At 42.3% G+C, this 19,074-nt stretch overlaps 2 protein-coding genes across 4 annotated transcripts in view; both read right to left on the bottom strand.

Annotated features, from left to right (window-relative positions):
- COG3 (component of oligomeric golgi complex 3) overlaps nt 1-490 on the bottom strand; it is a 31,173-nt gene extending 30,683 nt beyond the window's left edge. The window contains exon 1 of the mRNA XM_075139467.1: nt 158-490. Coding sequence (XP_074995568.1) covers nt 158-460 — 303 coding nt within the window. The 5' untranslated portion in view covers nt 461-490. The remainder of the gene's footprint in view (nt 1-157) is intronic.
- A 1,184-nt stretch (nt 491-1,674) lies between these two features.
- On the bottom strand, nt 1,675-14,535 carry SLC25A30 (solute carrier family 25 member 30). 3 transcript variants are annotated; one of them, XM_075139458.1, is made up of 10 exons: nt 14,400-14,535; nt 10,930-11,008; nt 9,327-9,474; nt 8,569-8,663; nt 8,199-8,284; nt 6,825-6,920; nt 5,805-5,929; nt 5,136-5,274; nt 4,051-4,131; nt 1,675-3,286 (listed from the first exon to the last, which is right to left on the bottom strand). In XM_075139458.1, exons 2-10 carry the CDS (start codon nt 10,991-10,993, stop codon nt 3,245-3,247), a joined length of 876 nt encoding a protein of 291 aa, XP_074995559.1. In that variant the 5' UTR covers nt 10,994-11,008; nt 14,400-14,535; the 3' UTR covers nt 1,675-3,244. The 3 variants fall into 3 exon arrangements, with proteins under 3 accessions (XP_074995559.1, XP_074995545.1, XP_074995551.1); XM_075139444.1 differs by having other exon boundaries at nt 5,805-5,925; nt 6,821-6,920; nt 14,400-14,480; XM_075139450.1 differs by lacking the exon at nt 14,400-14,535 and adding an exon at nt 11,149-11,535 and having other exon boundaries at nt 5,805-5,925; nt 6,821-6,920.
- Nucleotides 14,536-19,074: the final 4,539 nt, after the last annotated feature.

The following is a 19,074-nucleotide window of genomic DNA, read 5'->3' as shown; positions in this document are numbered from 1 at the left end:
GGACGCAAAACGCTCCCGAGCCCCATAAAAACCGGGGGAGAGCGGCGGCCCCGCAGGCCCCAGCCGCTCGGGCCGGGCCGCCACCCCCGCCGCCTGCCGACGTGGCACCCCGGCGCCTCCCGCCCTCCCTCCGGCCCGGGCAGCGCTGCCGCCTCACCTCCGGCGGCACCGGCAGGTTCTCGGCCGCCGCCTTCAGCTCCAGCACCGAGTCGGTCTGGCGGTCGCTGAGCGGCGCGGCAGGCTGCGGGCGGCGGTCCCACAGGCTCAGGCGGTCCCGCACCTCCCTGCTCGCCGGCTCCGCGGGCGGCGGCTCCGCCATGCTGGCGGCGGCGGCGGGGTGAGCGGCGGCCGGGCCGGGCCGGGCGGAGGGTGGGAGCGGGGCGGAACGCTCGGGACCGCGGCGGCGCTTCCGGGGGAGGCACAGCGCGCACCGCTCCGCGTCGCGTGGCAGGAGCGTCATTAGTGGGGAGGAGAAGTGCGTCAGCGAGGGGCGGAAGGGGGAGAGCGAGCGAGCGGCGGCTGCGGGATGGCGCCCCCTGCCGCGGGGAGGAGCGCAGGAGGCTGCGGCACCACCGGGGCCTGGCCACCGTGCGGCGCCGGCGCGCGCTCCGCGTCCCGGGTTCCCCCGGTGTTTTTGATGTAGGTTAAACTGACGTGACAGCCGGAGTCCTCCTGAGTTGGGCCAGGGAAGCACATGATGCCGCCGGACCTTGACTCTGGCGTCAAACCCCTGCCTGCCACGGAGAGGGGCCCGCTGCCCAAGCCCCGGGGCAGGCAGCCGGCGTGCCGCTCTCTCCAGGGTCAGGACGGCGCTGGAGCGGTGGAGAGAGGCAGGTAAAGGGGGACAGCCCCCGTTTCGACAGCGTGCACACCCCTGTACCACCACCCAACGCCTTCACTACTGAGCTGGTGGTCATTTTTCTGCAGCATCACCCGTCAAGCAGAGCTGCTCGTTCTTTGCTTTGGAAACACCCTGCGGTATCTTTGGTTTGCTCTTAGTTTTTGTAAACATAAATCTTTTATCATTACACATTAAACTAAATCCGAACTAAGGGACGTCTGAATTGAAGAACTTGAAAATAGCTTGAGGTATTCTCTGCAGCAGTCACCTTCAGCTGAGATCCCCAACTCCCATTTCACTCTTTTGGTGCCTTTGGTGCTTAGCAGTTAATTCCAGTCCATCTTGTCCATCTGTCCCTCTCCAGCTTCCCCACAGAGTAACTGCTGCAGTGCGCTCCCACCCTGTTACTCCAAACACGCAGATTCCTCATCCCCTCCGAGCTGCATCTATCAGACTTGTGCTACCACACGTGAACTCCGGAAATCCACCCGGGTTACAAGTGCAACAAACGTATTTCACTGCTACCCAAAACTAAGTGCGCCAGACCAAGCACTTTTCATAGTAGAGTGGGAAACGGTCTTGCAGTTTAAGATGTGCTAAAGAACAGTGAAAACATGGTTAATGCCTGTTATTCAGCCAGCACCTTACAGGAACATAAGCTTTTAACTACAGCAGCTCCAGTCTGCCTTGGCTAAATAACCAGTAACATCACGCAGCGTGACGCCAGCAACAGCTTTCCTTTGTTAACCACCTTGAAGTATGTGAAAACCCACCCACCCCACCCCCATTTGAAACTTGGAAACTGAAAGGAGTTCGGAGTCATTACATACCGATTTTAAAACTTTTAATAAGCTTAAAAATGTAAAACATACACTTAGTTTACATAGTGTACAAAAATATTTACAAATATTTCTATTAAAGCATAGAAACAGCTGCTGTAATGAAAAACACTGCACATAAGCATACCCATATACATAGAAAAACATTGTACCTTAGGAAAGAAAGTGCCTTGTGCATTTAACAATCCATTTGTGAATTCAAAATTAGTAATTTTAAGCAGTTACAGTAATTTTGAAATTGCAGTGAAATTTCTTTAAGTGGAATGTATGATTAACTAAAAACATTTAAGAGATTAACACAATGCCACAAAAATCCAAAACTGTGCATCCTTCTTTGCTACCCTCCGTGAACACAGCAGGACCGCTGCGCGACTTCTCACACGCTTCCTTTCTTGGAATTCAACAGCAACATTTGTAAGAACCTTGACATAACTGTTTAGTTCATGGCCCTGAAGTTTTGATATACATTTAAGCCAGAAAGCAATGCTTTAAGGAAGTTGTGGCTGATTTCTACATAAAGTGCTTGTAACATGCATAAAGTGCATGTATGTAACAGAAAATTGGGCCTGTTTGCTGTATAAAAGTGGTCAGTAGTTCTGGGTTTGGGTGTTGTCTTAAACAAGGAAAGCAGTCTTCAGGGTAGACTCACCTTTGGAGGGGTTTGGTTCTCTCACATAGGCACCTACATGACACAGCCTGAACTGCTTAGTGTAAAACTTGCATCGTTAAGATGATACGTAACAGCCAGTGACCATTACAAGTGGTTCTTCCCAACAACGGAAGAAGCATGGGAAGTTTCTCTGCACGATAGGCACATGAGCATGGACTTGTTTGAACTTCATTCCTACTTGCAATTTACATATGAATGTTGAAGAATCACTTATGCTGAAAAGTCAAGAATGATACACTGGAAAAAACTTCCTTCAAGCTATGCAAAACTGACAGCTTTAGCAACCACACTTTCAAATGAAGCTGGATTATTCCCAGCAAATTACGCAGACGCCTCAAGACTTAGAACACAGGAAATCTCTAAAACCAGAAGCAGAGTTTGTACTACAGCAGGTGTTTTGCTGAACTGAAAGCCTACAAAAATGTCTTGTGACACTTCCAGTTAATTGGAAACTATGAACTATTACAGTCAAATCGTATACACTTCTGCAAATAGGAAAAGCCCAGCCCCTCGGTACTACTTATCTTCCTTTACAGAAAGATTGTTCTTTGCCTCTTATAGAAGATTGTGCATCTGAGTCTCAACAGCATAAAGTTGCATTACAGATCTTCACGTTCAAGACGACTTAAACAGTTGACAGAAGGCATTCCACCATGTTTGCTTCAGTCTAGAAAATAGTGCACCCCATCCACTGAATCACATGAGCAAGCCGTTGTTACAGGAGCCAGTTTGCCTTGAAATCACTTCCAGGTTGTTCCCATTCACAACAGTCTCGTAGTGACCTCTTCCTTTGGACAGCATCTCAGACAATAAAGAGCAAATACTCAAGACAACGTACAAGTTGCTCTAAACTCAAACAGTACATTACCACAATTCAGCACACAGTTCAGCATGTCAGAAGTCTAATTTCTTCAGCTGTTCATATGTCAGAAAGAACTGGAACAGCTGATTAAGGAAAACTGTTTCCTGATCACGCAGTGCAAGATGGTCACTTCACTACTAAAGGACAGCTGCATCTGTGTGAAACTTTGTTCCACTCTTTGTTCCCTCCGATGCAATGCTGCTGCTTGGCCCTTTTTGTTATGCAGTACTAGGCAGAACAATGAAACTTGCTTTAAGGCTGGTGATGCCAATTATTTTCCCATCCCTATTCCTCAGGATCTTAAACACAGGACTGAGGAGGCAGGAGAATATTGCAAAAACCTGTGGAGTCTTTACTCACTTAGCTTTGATGGGCTAAAGTAGGTTTGCTCACAGTAAAAAACATTACCACCAACCCACTTCCCAGGCCTCTGATCAGCTGGCTCTTGAAACAAAAACAAGTTTGTGTGAGACTAAGATAAACAAAAAGATCTCATGGCTAACTGCCAATGGTTTCCCCAGTTCTGGAAATAGGTCCCATTCCTAACTCATCTGGTCAATTTTATTTAAAATTAGACTCCAAACTAAGGAAATGGACAGGTATGAAATCGGAGGAACAGAAAAGTGTTTTGCAAGATCACATTCTAATATTCACTGTGTGAATCCTAATTTCAATCTGACCAGCAGCAGCTGACTAAGAAAATGGTCAACTACACAATTTTCCATTCATAAAAAGGGAATATTTGTGCTGACACTTTCCACACTGAGCATTCTGTGAAACTGTCTCTCAATACTTGTATGGCTAGCTTAACAGTTTTGCACACCTTTGAAAAGGATACAATGATATTCCAAGGACCAAGTCTTAACCAATTTGGCCAAAACCCTTTATATAGAGCAAAAAAGCCTTCATTCTTCCATGTCTGGAAAAAACAGAGCAAGAACACACTTAGTAATTCTTTTAGTGACAAATCTAGACAGCATCTCAGCTAACAAGATTCCATACCAGACAAGCAGATGGCTTAGCGCTGTAACCTCAATTTAAACATACTGTATGATGGGACAAGGAAACATTTCTCTAGATAAAGCCAAGATTAGTAATGCCTGCAGCACTACCTGGCAGGTAAAGATGCCGTTTATGTCATTCGGTACCCAACCCAGATGTGTCCAAATTGCATTCCTGGACTTTTTCTCCCCCAAAAAACCTTGCAGAGTGCTGTCTGTAAACCTGCAGCTCATGTTAGGCACTCCCTTGAAATTTTTCAGTTTTGCTTTATGGACTTCACAAAATTGCACTGGACAATGTGACTTGGACTGTTCTACAAACTGGAGTGTTCAGTCACAGTTTGGACACCAATAGCTTCCTAGCCACTCTTCTCCATGTAAAAGGCCATCATGCTCCCACCTCATACCCAATTTAGGAATTTAAGAAACAAAGCCAAAATAATCAAAATCAGAGACTGACATTGCCTTTGGATGTACTAGGCTTTCCATTATGCAGTAAGCAACAGAGAAAACTATCTGCCCCAGAAGACGTTGCTCAAGAACTCACCTATGAAATTATCACTTCCTATCAATATCCTAACATCGTAAAAAGTTAAGTAAGAGACAGTGGTGCTGAGAGACTTTGTCTCCTCATCCAAGCACCAAAAGGAAGTAAGCACCTGCAGTACATACTAACTTTCTTCCTGCCTTTCACAGAAATTTTGTGAAGTCCATAAAGCAAACTGAAAAATTTCAAGACAGTAGATACTTTTCACACCGAGTGCATTACTGGCAGTATAGTCCTTTTGAGCATTAGGGAACAAAGCATATCTAAGTTACTTGGATTAATTTCTAGAGAAACTTAGAACAATTTTAAGTTCTACACCAAAATCATTGCTTGATGGCACCATTTTCTACTTATGTTGATACATGAACTACTTACTTGTAACAAGCAATCCAAAGTACCCGTGTAGCTTGAGTGTCCCCCACGTTGTTGGCTTCTCTGATTCATCATGCGTGTTCTCACAACATCAATTGGGTTGGATGCAAGGGCCCCAGCTAACCCGCAAGTAAAACTTGAGCTAATAAGAGAAAGGTTTAATGAAATTTGACCTACCACATTTCAAGATGCACAAGAATTCCCCCTCCCTAGAAAACATGTAGTGATAATGAGTGCTTAATGCTTTTAGTTAAAGATTACATCAGGTAATAGATGTGAAAAATTACTCTTCCTTTACTATAAAGCATAATTTTCAAGATTTGACATACAGCCCTTATATACAGTTTCTGTATACTTGAACATATGTTTGTGCCTCTGAGAATAGCAAATACTTGATTGGAACTTTCCTCTAATCTCAACTTGCAAAGCTGAATGATTCAGATCATCCACAAACCAAAATTCCATATTCAAAAGAAAATTAAATCCAAATACTAAATAAAATTAGCTTCCATGCTATGTGCTACCATTAGAGATGCTATTGCATTAAAAAGTATAAACACATCAGAAGTATATTTACATCTAGACTGATGACAGAAAAATCAAAAGATTCATCCCCCATAACAAGAACTAACCAATGATTAGCTATGCAAGCAGTTAGTTACACAAACTTACAGGAAGTGAGTATATACTGTATCTCCCATAAATCCAGACATAATTATGTGCTTCTTGGTAAGGTCATACACTGGCAGTTCCACTCCAACAACAATAGCAGCTCTCTGTGCTGTCAGTGATACTCCCTGGCAAAACAAAGGATATAGCTGAAGTTTAAAATTACCTTTTGTGCACCCTCAGAAAAGCCTAGCTTTTATAATACAAAGCACACACCATGAATGCATTAAGAACATTGTGAATTCAAATAAGGCTAATTAGTACAAGTCTTAGACATACGTGCTCCAAAAAAGCAGATTCAGATTAATAGATAAATCACGTTTCCATACTGAACAGCAATTTTAGTTCCTTTATGCTACTCCATCTCTGCTTAACATCTGAATTCTTACATCAACACTCAGCTAAGACCTCAACAACCAGGTGATACTGGCTCCCCTTGCTGCTACTGAAAAACTGGCAAAGTAAGGAAGATGAACAGAAAAATGGAGATCAAGAAACTTTGCAGAGAAAAGCACACTAATAGAAAAACATTTGTATTTTCCAGCTGTTTCAGAGCAACTGTCCATTCCTGGTCTTCAGTTGTTACACAGTCACTGACTATAATTAGCATAAAAGACAACGTACAAGACTGAGTACAAGAATTCCTGAGCTAGAGGGGATGTTCATTTTTACATCCTTTACTTCCAAATGTTCTTTAGTAAACGTTTTAAAAAGAGCAAACCATACAGACCAAGAGGTGTCTTGCAAAGGGTTGTGGAACTAGTCCTAGAGCCAGTCATCCTAATTTAAGCCTCCAGTTGTCTCCCCTTTCTTAAAAAGTGGCTGATCCTTGAACACAAGATTGGCAGAAACCCTTTGCCAAAATGCACCGAGACACCAGCAGTGAAATAGTCATGACAAACTACATACATATTAGCTACTGACTTCTCCATATTTTGGCTGAGAATACTGTAGTAGTACATGAAATTCAGATGAGCAAGAAAGTGTACTTTGAGTGTAGGATATAGTTCAAAAAAGACTTGCCTTCCATAATCCTTTAGTGCCTTCCTTTTGGTAGATCTGCATGAAGTTGCCCATCATTCCTCCTTGAATGACACTACCTTGGGCTTGCATTCTGATCTGAGATTCATTTGAAGATAAAATTAGAAAATAAATACTTTTCAAACATACAACCAATAACAGTTTAATACAGTTTTATTAACATTTTAAGTTACAATCTTAAGTAGTAAAGTTAATTTCTCTTTGAATTAATTAATAGCTGACATTATCGTAACCATGATGCAATCTTTTGAAATGCCTTAACTATACAAATGCAGCTGCTAATTTTGAACGAGTACGTGGTGTAGTTCTTAACTGCATTAAGTCACTTCTATTTCTGTACTTGCACACTACTCCATTTAGATTAGGCTGACAGATGGGTTCTGCAGGATGTCCTTTACAGTGTTCTCACAGGAACACGTTAAAATGAAAGGTTAAAAAGATTAAGGTTTCAGCTAGTGAGAGCCATGGTCTTTGACCCTGTGGATTTCTAAGAATGTCCTTGGGAACTTGCCATGGTAACTACCAAATACAAGTTTGGTGACAAGCAAGTTGGTACGTGGACATAATTTTGGGAAATAACCAATTGAAGCCATACTTGAAATAGAAGCTTATGTTTGAAATGCCTCTAACCACACTAGCCCTACTAAGGATTAAGGTTTTACTAGTTTTAGAAGAACAGAAAGAGTTTTCTTGAATTTTTCATTAGAGGCAGACATGTAAGTCACATGCTACGGTTTTGCAAGTTAAATACCATCAACTCTTTTAAGTAACTGGAAAAGAGGCCATTGACTATCATTAAGCTAACGATTCTTAGAGGTGATGGTTTCACCAATTCACTTCAAAAGACTGACGCTGGAACACTATTTCCATAGGATACTGGATTGCAAAGCCTCTCTACAGGATTAAAGAATCATATAGTACAAGTAGCATTCACTAAACTCTTGCCTCTCAGTTGATCTTCATCTATTTTGAGCTCTAGAAACATCCTAGTACAACAGCGTTAACAAGAAGCATAGGTGAAATATGCAGTGTGGCTTCCACACAAACACTATAGCATGAAAGTTACAAGAAGAGTCATCTAAAATTATTCTCTCCCCACCCCCAGAAAAAGTTATATGATCCAACTACCTCACCAGCCATCAGTTTCCCAGTGCATACTTCCAAATAATTAGTATGGAACAGAAGGAGGTTCCAAGAATTCAGGGTGTTACTGAGGGGTTTTTTTGTTTGTTTTTAAAGTTGAGATGAGAGTAAATAGGATTACAAAACAACAAATCCTATATTCTTCAGGAGATTCTGCATTTCCTCAAGGAGAGGACAAAAACTAAGGACAAACTCTACATAACATGTAATTACCTTTAAGACATCTGTAGGGTTGGCAATAGATGATGAAATTACTCCCGAAAGAATGCCACATAGAACATTTATCATCAGGGTTTCATCTATTCCATAAACAAAGAAAGAGAGTTTAGCTGCAGATTTGCAACGCTTAAGATGCATCAGGGCAGGATGATGCCACCCACCGCTCCTTTAACCAGAGAAAGTGCCAATTACAGAAGCCTTAAAAACTGCTCTGACAAGTTTTCCTTGCTGACTCACTTTGTTGTAATTGGTACAAGGAATGTCTTCTCAGTAGACTTGCTCAAACTGCTACAGTGGGATACCAAATGGAAACAACCAACTTCAAGCAAATCAGTCCTCAATTACATTGAAAAAACCCGCTCACCTTCTGGATGCTCAACAAACATTCTTTTTAAGCTCTGGTAAGTGCCTATTTTTATAGTTCCGTATGAAGCTTGCCGTAGCATTGCAGGTGCAATCCTGTAAAAATAGGCAATGATAATATTTATGCTCAAAATTGCAAAAGACTGATTAGCAAATACTTTCTAGAGCAGGAGAGACTGAACACAAGATATCTACCAGAGAAAGGTTTGTTCATTTAAATCAACAATTTAAATTCACTATAGACAAAACAAGGTTTTGTTGGTTTGGTTTTGGTTTGTTTTTTTTCTTTTTTTAAAACGAAGCCTGCAAGAAGATGAATGAACTGTGGAGGAATTACTATTAGAGCATGCCTCAACTTGTGATCTATAAAATAGCTGGCAAGCTTGTCTGAAACGTAATCTGCAGGTTACATCTTTCCCCCACCATCCTGCATGTTTTGAAGAAAAGCATGCCCATTTATACACAACGGTTAATTCAATTTTTCTTCTAACTGAGAGATGGAACAACCACAGCAGCATTGTATAGAATAATTTTATGCTTAGCTTTTTTTTCCAAGTAGGTTTGTTTGGTTTTTTTGAACTTGAAATGCTATTGCAAAGTGCAAAGACTGAAGCAATCTAAGCTTGGGCTTTCAACTTCCAGATTAATTGAGGCTAACCAAATACCTTGTAAATCTGAAACCCAAAAATTTACACACTATGGGCTTGTAGTTATCAATATACTGTTCATAAACCATTACTGCAAGTCGGTTAATTTTACCCAGAGTATAAGGCTTTCAATCCTTCTTCTCTGCATATTCTGACTAGTGCATGCACCATTCCACGGTAGCGGATCTCTTTATATTTGGCATCATTAACTTGACCTTGAACCTGCAGACGTGTTTTGGTCAGATCAATGGGGAAAGTACCTTAAAGAAAAATCAGAAAGAAAAATCAATCAAGTACTTACCTAACCAAAGGCAACAAAGAACATGATTTAAGAAAAAGCAGCCTTTATTATATACTAAAATATATAAAAATACTCCCGGGGAAAAAAGCCTCTCTTACGAAGACTTTCTTTTAAACAAGTGGTTCATTTTATGTCAGTTTGTTTCTCCTAAAATCTTGTCAGAGGCCCTACCTACTTCCTATGTTTACATTTTGCATTCACTATGTTTTCAGGCAACATGGTATTGCCTGGTTGTAAAGAGCCACACTGAATAGGACTCTGCAATCACGATCAAGTACAGAGTTTGTGTGTGTATTCTACCAACATCTTTGAATGGCATTTCATTGAAGGCAAAGAAATAAATTCCATAGGACAAGCTATACAGATTCTAGCCTAGAATCTAAAAAAGCAATAGCATCAATACCCATTTCTGTTATTGCCTTCCTGTAGCCTACTGCTATGTCAAGTTCATATTCTCCATGCTCCCTTTATGAAAGGGTTTAGAAAGCATATTCCTCCAGAGCTTATCTTTACGGAAGTGATCACCTCAACATTCAATACCCTCCTAAACACTAATAGGAGTCAGGATTAACTACATCCGTTCTAACAAGGTTTACCAGACAAGCAAGGGTTTTATGAATTGCTTGTCTTCCTCATGAAGCTTTTGGCATTATTTGCCACGTTCAGTCAAGTCAAATAAGAGATGTTTCAAACTGAAGTTTGAACAGGATTCATAAGAGAAGGCAGAAAAGAAAAATAAAATAGTAGTTTTAAGTATAATTTTATACTACATATACTTTATTAGACAGACTTCACATGCAAGCCCACCACGTGTCAGACTCTGTTCTGCTACTATGAAAATCCAGATTTCCTTTATTTTCATGTACCTGCCTCTCAGATAAGACTTTAAAAAGATGTTAGTATTTTAGGTTTGTCTTCAGAATAGGCACTAAAACATCAGATGCACTGTCTCACTATAGCAATTACTCTATTTTGCACACTAACTGAATTTAAGTGTTCAAATCTAATCAGCCACTCACGTTCAAGAAAAGGGAATTTAAACTGCAACATAGCTACTCAGAAAAGCCAAGAGAAAAATTTTACAAGTTAAGAGCTTAATTTGTCTGCTCTAGCAAAACAAAAGCTGTGTATCCTTATGACCACTGTCTAGGAACAGATCAACAAACACCAAATAATAGAATGCAAAGGCAAAGTTTGTATAAAAACAAGACTCACAGGGAATGTGAGTTTACAGACAGAAATTTCTGACATTGTAACAAAGTTCTGAGCAACTCCTCAGTCAGCATTAAAGAAAAACACTCCGATGCTGTAGACCACCATATGCTACCGTGTCACTGATAGCATGGAACCAAGCTTGTTGTAAAAGGGAGTATCTGAGTAAAAGAAATCACAAACAGTTAAAGGAAAAGCTTACCACATTCTGCAGTGATTGATGCTAAACCTCCATAGATAAAGGGCTTCCAGTTTAGTGCTGACATTATTGATCCTTCCTTCTGTGAAATAAGACAATGATTTAATGCTTCTATAAGTACATCTGTTACATAAATATATATACTAACATTTAATAAAAGTTTGTGCCTTGTCCATTTAAGATAGACCTTCCAAACATACTAAGGGTAAAAACATTTAATACCTTTGACAATCAGAAGAAATTCAGTAATACTGCACGAAGTCATCTGGGTTCAAATCAATGCCTCTACTATGTATTTGGGCCACCACTATCCTCATCACGAAAGATTAAAGTAGTTTGTCCCAGGCATGATCTTAAGGAGCACTGCAGTGAATAAACTCCAACGATTCTTAACGAGCTGAATTAGTTTGACTACACCCTGCAATTAAATGGAACTTTAAGACAGCCATTACTAAACTTCTGTCCCTTTTTTCCTGGTGTCAACATTAACATGAGCTGAGCTGGTATACTTGGACAGAAAATAGGGGTGCATATAACATTTTGCCTCCATTAAGGCCTATTTCTGCTACCAGTGTTCACAATATTCATTCTTGTGAACGTTATAAGAAAGTAGTGTAACCAGGTGCATAAGCCATTTTACAGTAAAAAAGGCTGCTCTAACTTAGAAGTCAATTAAGTGAATTTGACCAAGTGACCACAAATCATAATTTACTATGGCACGTGCTTTGCAAGATGCTGAAATAAGCCGATTATTTTGGATTATTTTGGAGATAAGAACTGCAAAACCAAACTAGTCCAGCCAATACAAGATTGCCCTTCTCAAAAGCAAGTAGGTCTCTCTACAGCTTATTTTTTCCCTTCCTCATAATATAAATAGTTTCCATTCCCCATTTTCTGTAATATCCTCCTAAACATTGGATTCTACAGTTATCTTTTACCAATTAATTTTATGGAATAATTGTACTTGAAAATACATCCCTTGGCACTTCCATTCCCTGTAACTTTGTTTATTCACCAGTACTGCCCAGCTGGAAAATATCGCGAATACACCAGTTACTTAGCACCGCCTTTTGTAAAGATGAACCTTCCTTCGTCACTTCCTCTAGAAGTGCCAATAATCCAGTGTCCAAAGTTAACAGAAGTTGCAGACACTGAACATGCCTGAATAGTTACTGCAGCCCTAGTTTTCCTTTTCTCAGCTTCACGGGGAGTTACCTGGGTCTTCTGACTCTCAATACAATGAAAAACCTATAGGAGCTCAAAGCACACAAGTGCACAGAAATCCATCTTACTCTTTAGGCTGCTGCAAAGAACACCACTGACGTAAAAAACCAAAGAAAAGGCAAGTAAGGGCACGCACTATATTGCCAAAAAGAGTGCTGTGCTGATCAGGAGCCACAGGAATAGACTATGCCAGCTTTTCAATATGAAAGCAGTAGAGCCACATGGGTTTGACACTGTGCCAGAGGCAGGCCACTTCCAGCTCCAAATTCCTCATATTCCTGTCCTGCCATGATTAATGGCAGATCATTTAATTAATGGAGACAAAGCTAAGCTCAGTTTTACCACTATCAGCCACACACATGACCTTTGCTTTTGAAAGATTTGTCAAAATTGAAAATACCAGTTAACTTCCCCCCCCAACACATTAAAACAAATTTTCTGTCTTTTGTCTATGACAAATACCATAACACTGATACAAAACTAAAATATATCTGTACTTTTGTTTGCTTTGTTTTTCACTCTGCCTAGGCAATGAAGGCTACTTAGTTTTTCTGTGTAATTCTGGGGCACTAACACAATGTAGAAGTATACAAGCACAGCCAAATAAAGTTTTCAATTTGTACACAGATTTACTAGTATTAGCTGAAGTTTTGATGTATGTATAGGATACCCTAACGCATAAATTTTATAGCACACTGTTCCTTTGACATATCTCAAGCTAAAGGCCTTACAGAGCACTGTCAAGGTTTGTACCTCTGAAAGGCTTACCAGTCTCCTTTCCCGCCATTTAGGCCAAACTAACTATCTGAGTCTTTCCACTTATTTCTACCTTGCATCCCTCCTTCTAGCTTTCCATACTTACAGGAAGAAATTAAAGCAGAGTGGCAGAGCTTATCTCAAAAAAAAAAAAATCCAAAAAACACACCAGCAAGCAACTTTGCCCTTTCGCCTCACCTGTCTCATCTTCTCAATTCTTGTTTTGCTTCTTATTCTTACTTAGAAATTCTTCCCTACACTGATAAAAATAGTAAGCATCTCCTTAGAAGAATTTCTTTGGCAATTCAATTGGCAAACTACTTAAAAACAGAGTCCAGCCCTCATTATAGAATAAATTGAGGTCTCCAATTTTACTAGAAAGAAATCATCCTTATTAAATATACATTGTTGTTCTCTGAATATCAGTAAGATAACAGAGGTGATACTACCCCCAAAGGACACTGAGTTAGATTAATATAGTGATTCATCCGCACACTCTTTGCAAAAGTCAGAAGCAAGTTTGATTGCTTTTAACTGGCAGTGTGACTGAAATAAAATCAAAAGCCCAGGTTCCATAAAAGAATGCATCACTTAAAACAAATATCTAGATATATCCCTGCTAGAGAACAGACTTTAAGAGTCACATATCAAATTCTTTATTGGTTAACAATATTGCTAGTATTAGGCACATAGTATGCTCCAGCTTACAGTAGGTTTAGCTATGTAAAATCGATTTGACCCTTGAATGTTACAGAAGGCTTATGCTAAATGAGTTATTAGTCCTAAAAAGTTATTACCTGTAATATAAGCATGCACATATGGGATAGTTAATCCAACCAATACTTTCTAGCTGTGTGGATTATACTGCAGACACATAGCTCGGACTTTGTATTCAAGCAGTGAAGCATCATCAGAAAGAAATAAAAAAATCTGGGCTAAAGCTAGCAACCATCGTGGCAAGTTCTTGCAAAATACCATCTGTCTTACAAGTACAGAAGCCAGTGAATCCCCCCCGCTCCGAAACTAAAGGGATTGCCTGCAGCAGTCCCTCCCTGAGCAGCACTGCCAGTCCATTTAAACAGCTGGGGCGAGAAGGACACAGCAACATCTGTTAAGGGACAAAGGGAGGCAACGACGACTGCACTGACCAACTCGCTTTCAGCGACAAAACGAAACAACCCCCCCACCACCTCCGGCTTCGCCTTGAGATGAAGAGCGTCGGGGGGGGAAACAATGAAGAGAAGGAAGCGGCGTGTCCCTGCTCGGGGGCGGAGGGCTCTGGAGGGTGCCGAGCAAAGCTCAGGAAACCCCTGCCCTCCTTCCGAGACAGCACTCGGTGAAGCTCACAGCGAAATACTTGCACCGGGCCGGCGAGGGGGCGGAGGGGCCGGCGAGGCCTCGCCGGCCCCTCCGCCGCCTCGCCGGCCGGGTGAGAGATGACACCCCCCCCACACACGATCTGAGGACCCAACGCCTGCCACCTCCCCGCTTACCACCGAGGCCCTCCTCGACCCCCGCGTCCTCCCGTGCCAACCGCCGCCACGCTAAGCCGCCAGCCCGCCTCTGCCCCGCCGGTTATAAAGCCCTGCCCCGCTCCCCTCAGCCGGGGCGGCCGTTGGGGAACGTGGGGCCCCGCCCCGCCTCGCTCCCCCGTTGCGGGGGGGCGGAGAGCGCGCTCGCCTGACGGGACGAGCGGCGAGGACGGGTGTGTGTGTGTGGAAGGGGTGGATTTAAAGGGCCCGCGGAGCCGCCGCCGTGAGGGGAGGTTTGGTTTGAGGGGAACGCCGAGCCGGCCTGTAATAAACCGGGGAAAAAATTAACCGCCCTGTCCTTCCAGTCAGAAGTCTCCCTTTGCCACTGGCCTTGGGAGACATCTGGCTGGCGGAGCAGGGTGGTATTTTCCACTAGCAATCCCGCGCCGGGAGACTGGAACAGGAATGTCAGGTATTTCAGTACTCCCCGGTTAATAAACAGGTCACTCACCCCTCCGGGTTTCTCCCCATCATTAACTATAACAGCATTGATTTTGTCCCTGGGTTTACAGTTGCATGGCCGCCTGTGCTGCCTAGCGACACGACAGCAGTATCTGGGTTAAGCTTCATTAAATCAGTATAGGAACTGTAGATATCCGCGCTGTGGAGGAACAGAAAGGGGCAGGGTGGGTTTAGTATCTACTTTGCTCTTAAAAATACTCCGTTGAGTATTTTTTACGAAGTAGTTCCACAGGTGATTTTTTAATTATTATTATGCAGCTTTGTGCAATTCTAACTATGTTTTTTTGCATTACCAACGCTGAAATTATGCACTCGGTATGTAAGCTTTACATTGCTTTGTAAATGCCCTTCCAGAAGGATCACAGTGTGCTGTACAGGACATCAGCTGTGGCCACCATAATGCTGCCTGGCCAGAGGAGGAACACGGGGGCTATCCAAAAGGGCAGGTCTCAGCTGCTGTACAGGTGGCAGTGACCAGTCCACAAAGACTGGAAGAGAAACAGAGCTAGTCCGTTCCCTTGGTTCAGAGCTCAGGACTCCCTGTGAAATAGTTGAAATTAGCTCTTTCTCTGTCCTTAAACGCAGCCTGTTCTGGGAACTCAGCACTTTCCCCTTCTGACTGTAGAGCTGCCAGACTGAAGAGCTGCTTGTAGGACCTACACCCATGTGCTTGCAGGATCTACCTCCGTGGTGCAGCCCTGCTGCTGCTGTCACTCCACTGCCTTGCAAGTGGATGGCATACCTTACCCTTGAAAGGTCAAAACATCCTGCAGTATTGCTCCCCTCGCTAACCTCAGGGCAAGGCTTGCAGCTGAGGAACTCTATTTAAGCTTACTGGCTGGTAGAGGAAGGGATAATGCCCATTCAGCTCTCATTAAGAAGCTGGCTATGGCCTTACATGAATCTGTCAGTAAAACATAAGGAATTCAAAATTTGGGTCCCAGTGTGCTGTAAATGCTTCATACAGTGGAAATAGTTCTCTACAACCATCCAAGTCCATCACAGACCTCCCAGAAATTTTACATTTCAGTTGTTACAGCACGGGCAGCCCACAGAGCTCATGCTCCAATCGCAGTGTTGCAAAGTTGTCTTTGCAATGGACCTCTTGGAAGGTAGGTAGAAACTCACACCTCAGAATTGGTACTCATGTTCACACCCCCTCCTGAAACTCCTAGTAACCGTCTGGTACTTTCCAGGTTTTATATCTAGGGGGGGCAGATCTTATTTGAAGTAAACTTTGAACGGCTCCTTTCTTTCTTTTTGCACAGAGATCATTTGGACTGATTCTAACGCTGAGTGATTTTGCAGGACAGCCACTTCTGTTTTCTGACTTCCCAAATTTCTGTCTCCTTTTAAGAAGGACTTTAGTTCCAGTTTGACCTTAAGTTGTCCCTGGAGTTTGGCCAGCTTCTTCCGCAGGCAGCCGGTTTTTATTATCTCTGATGCAAACCGGTTCCTGCTCACGCATTACAGCTTGAGCCTGATCACATATCTTAAGTACCTGTTAGTACTCAGCCATGTACTTCTGAATAAAAAGGAATTCAGGCTAACTTTTGTTACGTCTAGTGACTTTTGGATCCTCTGAATAACCTCTTTTCTTGTATTTTCAACCCGATTCATACTACGAGATACGTAATGCTTTTATCAACAGCCAATAGACTGTTTTTGGCAAGCTGCCTTGAGCCTGACATCAGTGCCATATCAGCAGTTGACTTTGGTGCTCAGCATCTTTTCACATGTCTCTGAACAATCCATGTGGTACTGGTGTGCTACTGGTTACACAGTCTTACAACAGTTTTGTCCAAAAGCCAGTTCTTTCCTGCTGGGCTGAGCAGGGCTAAGGTTTAACTAATTAGTTCCCAGACCCCTAACCTTACTGCTCCTGAGTCTCCTCACACTTTTTTTGTGTTTCTTTTTTAAACAAAGAGGGCCACCCTCAAACAATTCTGCCAGAGCGCTCTGCTTTTTGTGCATTGATTCTTGTTTCACTGTTTCCACTGCTACTTACAATGGAAAATCATTTCTCTTCTGGTCTCTGCATTGGGGAAGACAGTTTTGCCTACTGTCCTACTACTTAAATGAACAGTTAGTGAAGTGACCCAGATGGTTATGGGCATTATTCAAACTGCCTTGTCGTTTTGTCACTACTTGTAACCACTGGAGAGTTCCCTTTGTCCCTTGGAAACTTTCATAATTATTAGTGCATTTGCTTTGTTCATGTCCCATTGGCTGCATGATGAAAGCAAGTCTGGCACATGGGAGTCAACCACTCCCTGCCCTGGCACAGCCTTCTCATCTTCGGTGTTTGCACTTTCTGTCTGAGGAGTTGTTAACTTGACCCTCAGTCATATAGTAGATGACTTTGTTGGAAAAAATAAACTCTCGAGGTGCTATTGGCATGTGCACAAATATAAGACATATTAAATAGTCCTTCCATTGTGTTTGCCGGGGCAAAGCCGCAGCTGGAGCACCACGTCCAGCTACATGTGATGCCTTTCAGGAGGGCTGTAGAGAGGAGTTAGGAGAACAAGGCTAGGGATACAAAACACGATCTGCAAGGAAAGATTGAAAGAAGTAGGCATGTTTATTTTAAAAAAGATTGAGGTTAACGTAATCTTCAAGACTGAAAGGTGGCCATAGAGAGGAAAGGAATTATCTGTTCTCCACCATTTGTATTAGACATTAGAACAGACTTTCTAGGGGTATGGACAGTGCTAGATGAGACTAATTGGGGAGTTTGCAGTGCCTTCATCATGACAAGCTTTTAAAAACTGTTAAGCAGCTGTTTCTCAGGAGTAGTTTCAGTCTGGATGATCCAGCCCAAGCACAGGGATGGGCTCTCAAGGACCTTTCCAGCCCTTTTTTCTGTAATTCAGTGACATTTCCTGCTCCAGCTTCTAGCATATGTCATACAGGCATACAATGACAACACGTCTTACAGTTTCTAACTTAGTAACAGACTCTGCTGTGCAGAGTTCAAGGAGAACGGAAAGTGAAAGTAGGAATAACAGTAAATGCTATTTTGTAGCCTTTCTGTTAATATTTTTTGATAATCCAATTTGGGCTCTGGCATTGGCAAGAGACAAAGGTCTTTATCGTATCCTAGTTTGGTGGATACAAAAGGAGCATGTTATTTGCTTTTAATGTGTAGAGGGTGAAGGAACTGAGGACAGTTCCGGGCTTTGAGGGTGAAAGAACTGAGGATAGTTCCGGGCTTTCAGTGGATGAGAGAGTCTTACAGCATGAGTTCCCAGCAAGGCAATTCTAGTAAATGTAAACCTGTAATCCAGACAAAATTTTCTGAAAGTGTTGCAATCTTCCAGTGGGTCCTGGGAAATTGATTTCTCTTCATTTCTGAGACTCCCTACAGAGATAATAATTCCTATGTGTGTCACGGTGTTGGATTTGATGTTATTTGAATGGGCAAATGAAAAGCTGTTAAAGATTCTCAAATAGGAAGGCACTACAAAAGGCTTTTCACTCCTATACAATACTTTCCAACCTCAACAGGCAATCTGAGAAGTCGGCTGTTGTCCTCTGACCACTTGCCAAATAAAGATCAGTCATAATTGCTTCACAGAGGCTTTTGTCCAACATGGCACTGCAGCTAAACAAGTAGCAGCTGGAAGAAATTATGCCAATTTGAATGCTAGTAGATGCAACACAAAGAAAAGCAAACATGTTTCTACGCCGTACTAAAAAACAGGCAGCACGTGGTGTAAGATATGGCCTAACCTTTTCCGCAAGAGGAGATGATTCAACGTTGAACAAAGGACAGAGAGGTCGGTGTGACACCAAAAAATATGGTACATATGGTATGTTTTCTACCACTTTAAGTACACCCCTTACTTGGCAGTACTCAATATCCAGGGATAGTAGGAAGCATCTGCTGGGGGAAATACATATTTGCACTTGACATTCCTGTGAAAGCAGAGTTGCAGTTGAAGCAGTTCTACAGGAACAGAAATGTGACTCACACAAGACAACGGACAGTGAGATGTGGTGGCAGGTGACCCCAAGCCATGCCCTTCACAGGACAGGATTTAGGTTGATCAAAACACAGAAATGCCTATATAGGAAAATTTCAAACTTTCAGTGCTGTTACTTTTTAAAGGAGCCTTACTATACTCTTTCCTGATTCCCAAGTTTTGATCATTTTCCCATAGTGTCCCAA

The sequence above is a fragment of the Calonectris borealis genome, chromosome 1 (genome assembly GCF_964195595.1).
Source record: "Calonectris borealis chromosome 1, bCalBor7.hap1.2, whole genome shotgun sequence".
In the NCBI taxonomy this organism is placed as follows: Eukaryota; Metazoa; Chordata; class Aves; order Procellariiformes; family Procellariidae; genus Calonectris; species Calonectris borealis.
Note: the sequence above shows the minus strand (reverse complement) of the source record. Positions and strands in the feature narration are given on the sequence as shown.

Bases quoted from the DNA above. Each gene is read 5' to 3' on its own strand.
- SLC25A30 (XM_075139458.1), bottom strand. From the start codon at position 10,993: ATGTCAGCACTAAACTGGAAGCCCTTTATCTATGGAGGTTTAGCATCA. The intron at 5,930-6,824 runs GCAAGTCTTTTT...TTGTTTTGCCAG, and splicing joins GCACTAAAGGATTATGGAAG to GGAGTATCACTGACAGCACA. The intron at 5,275-5,804 runs GTAAGTTTGTGT...TTCTCTTATTAG, and splicing joins ACAGTATATACTCACTTCCT to CTCAAGTTTTACTTGCGGGT.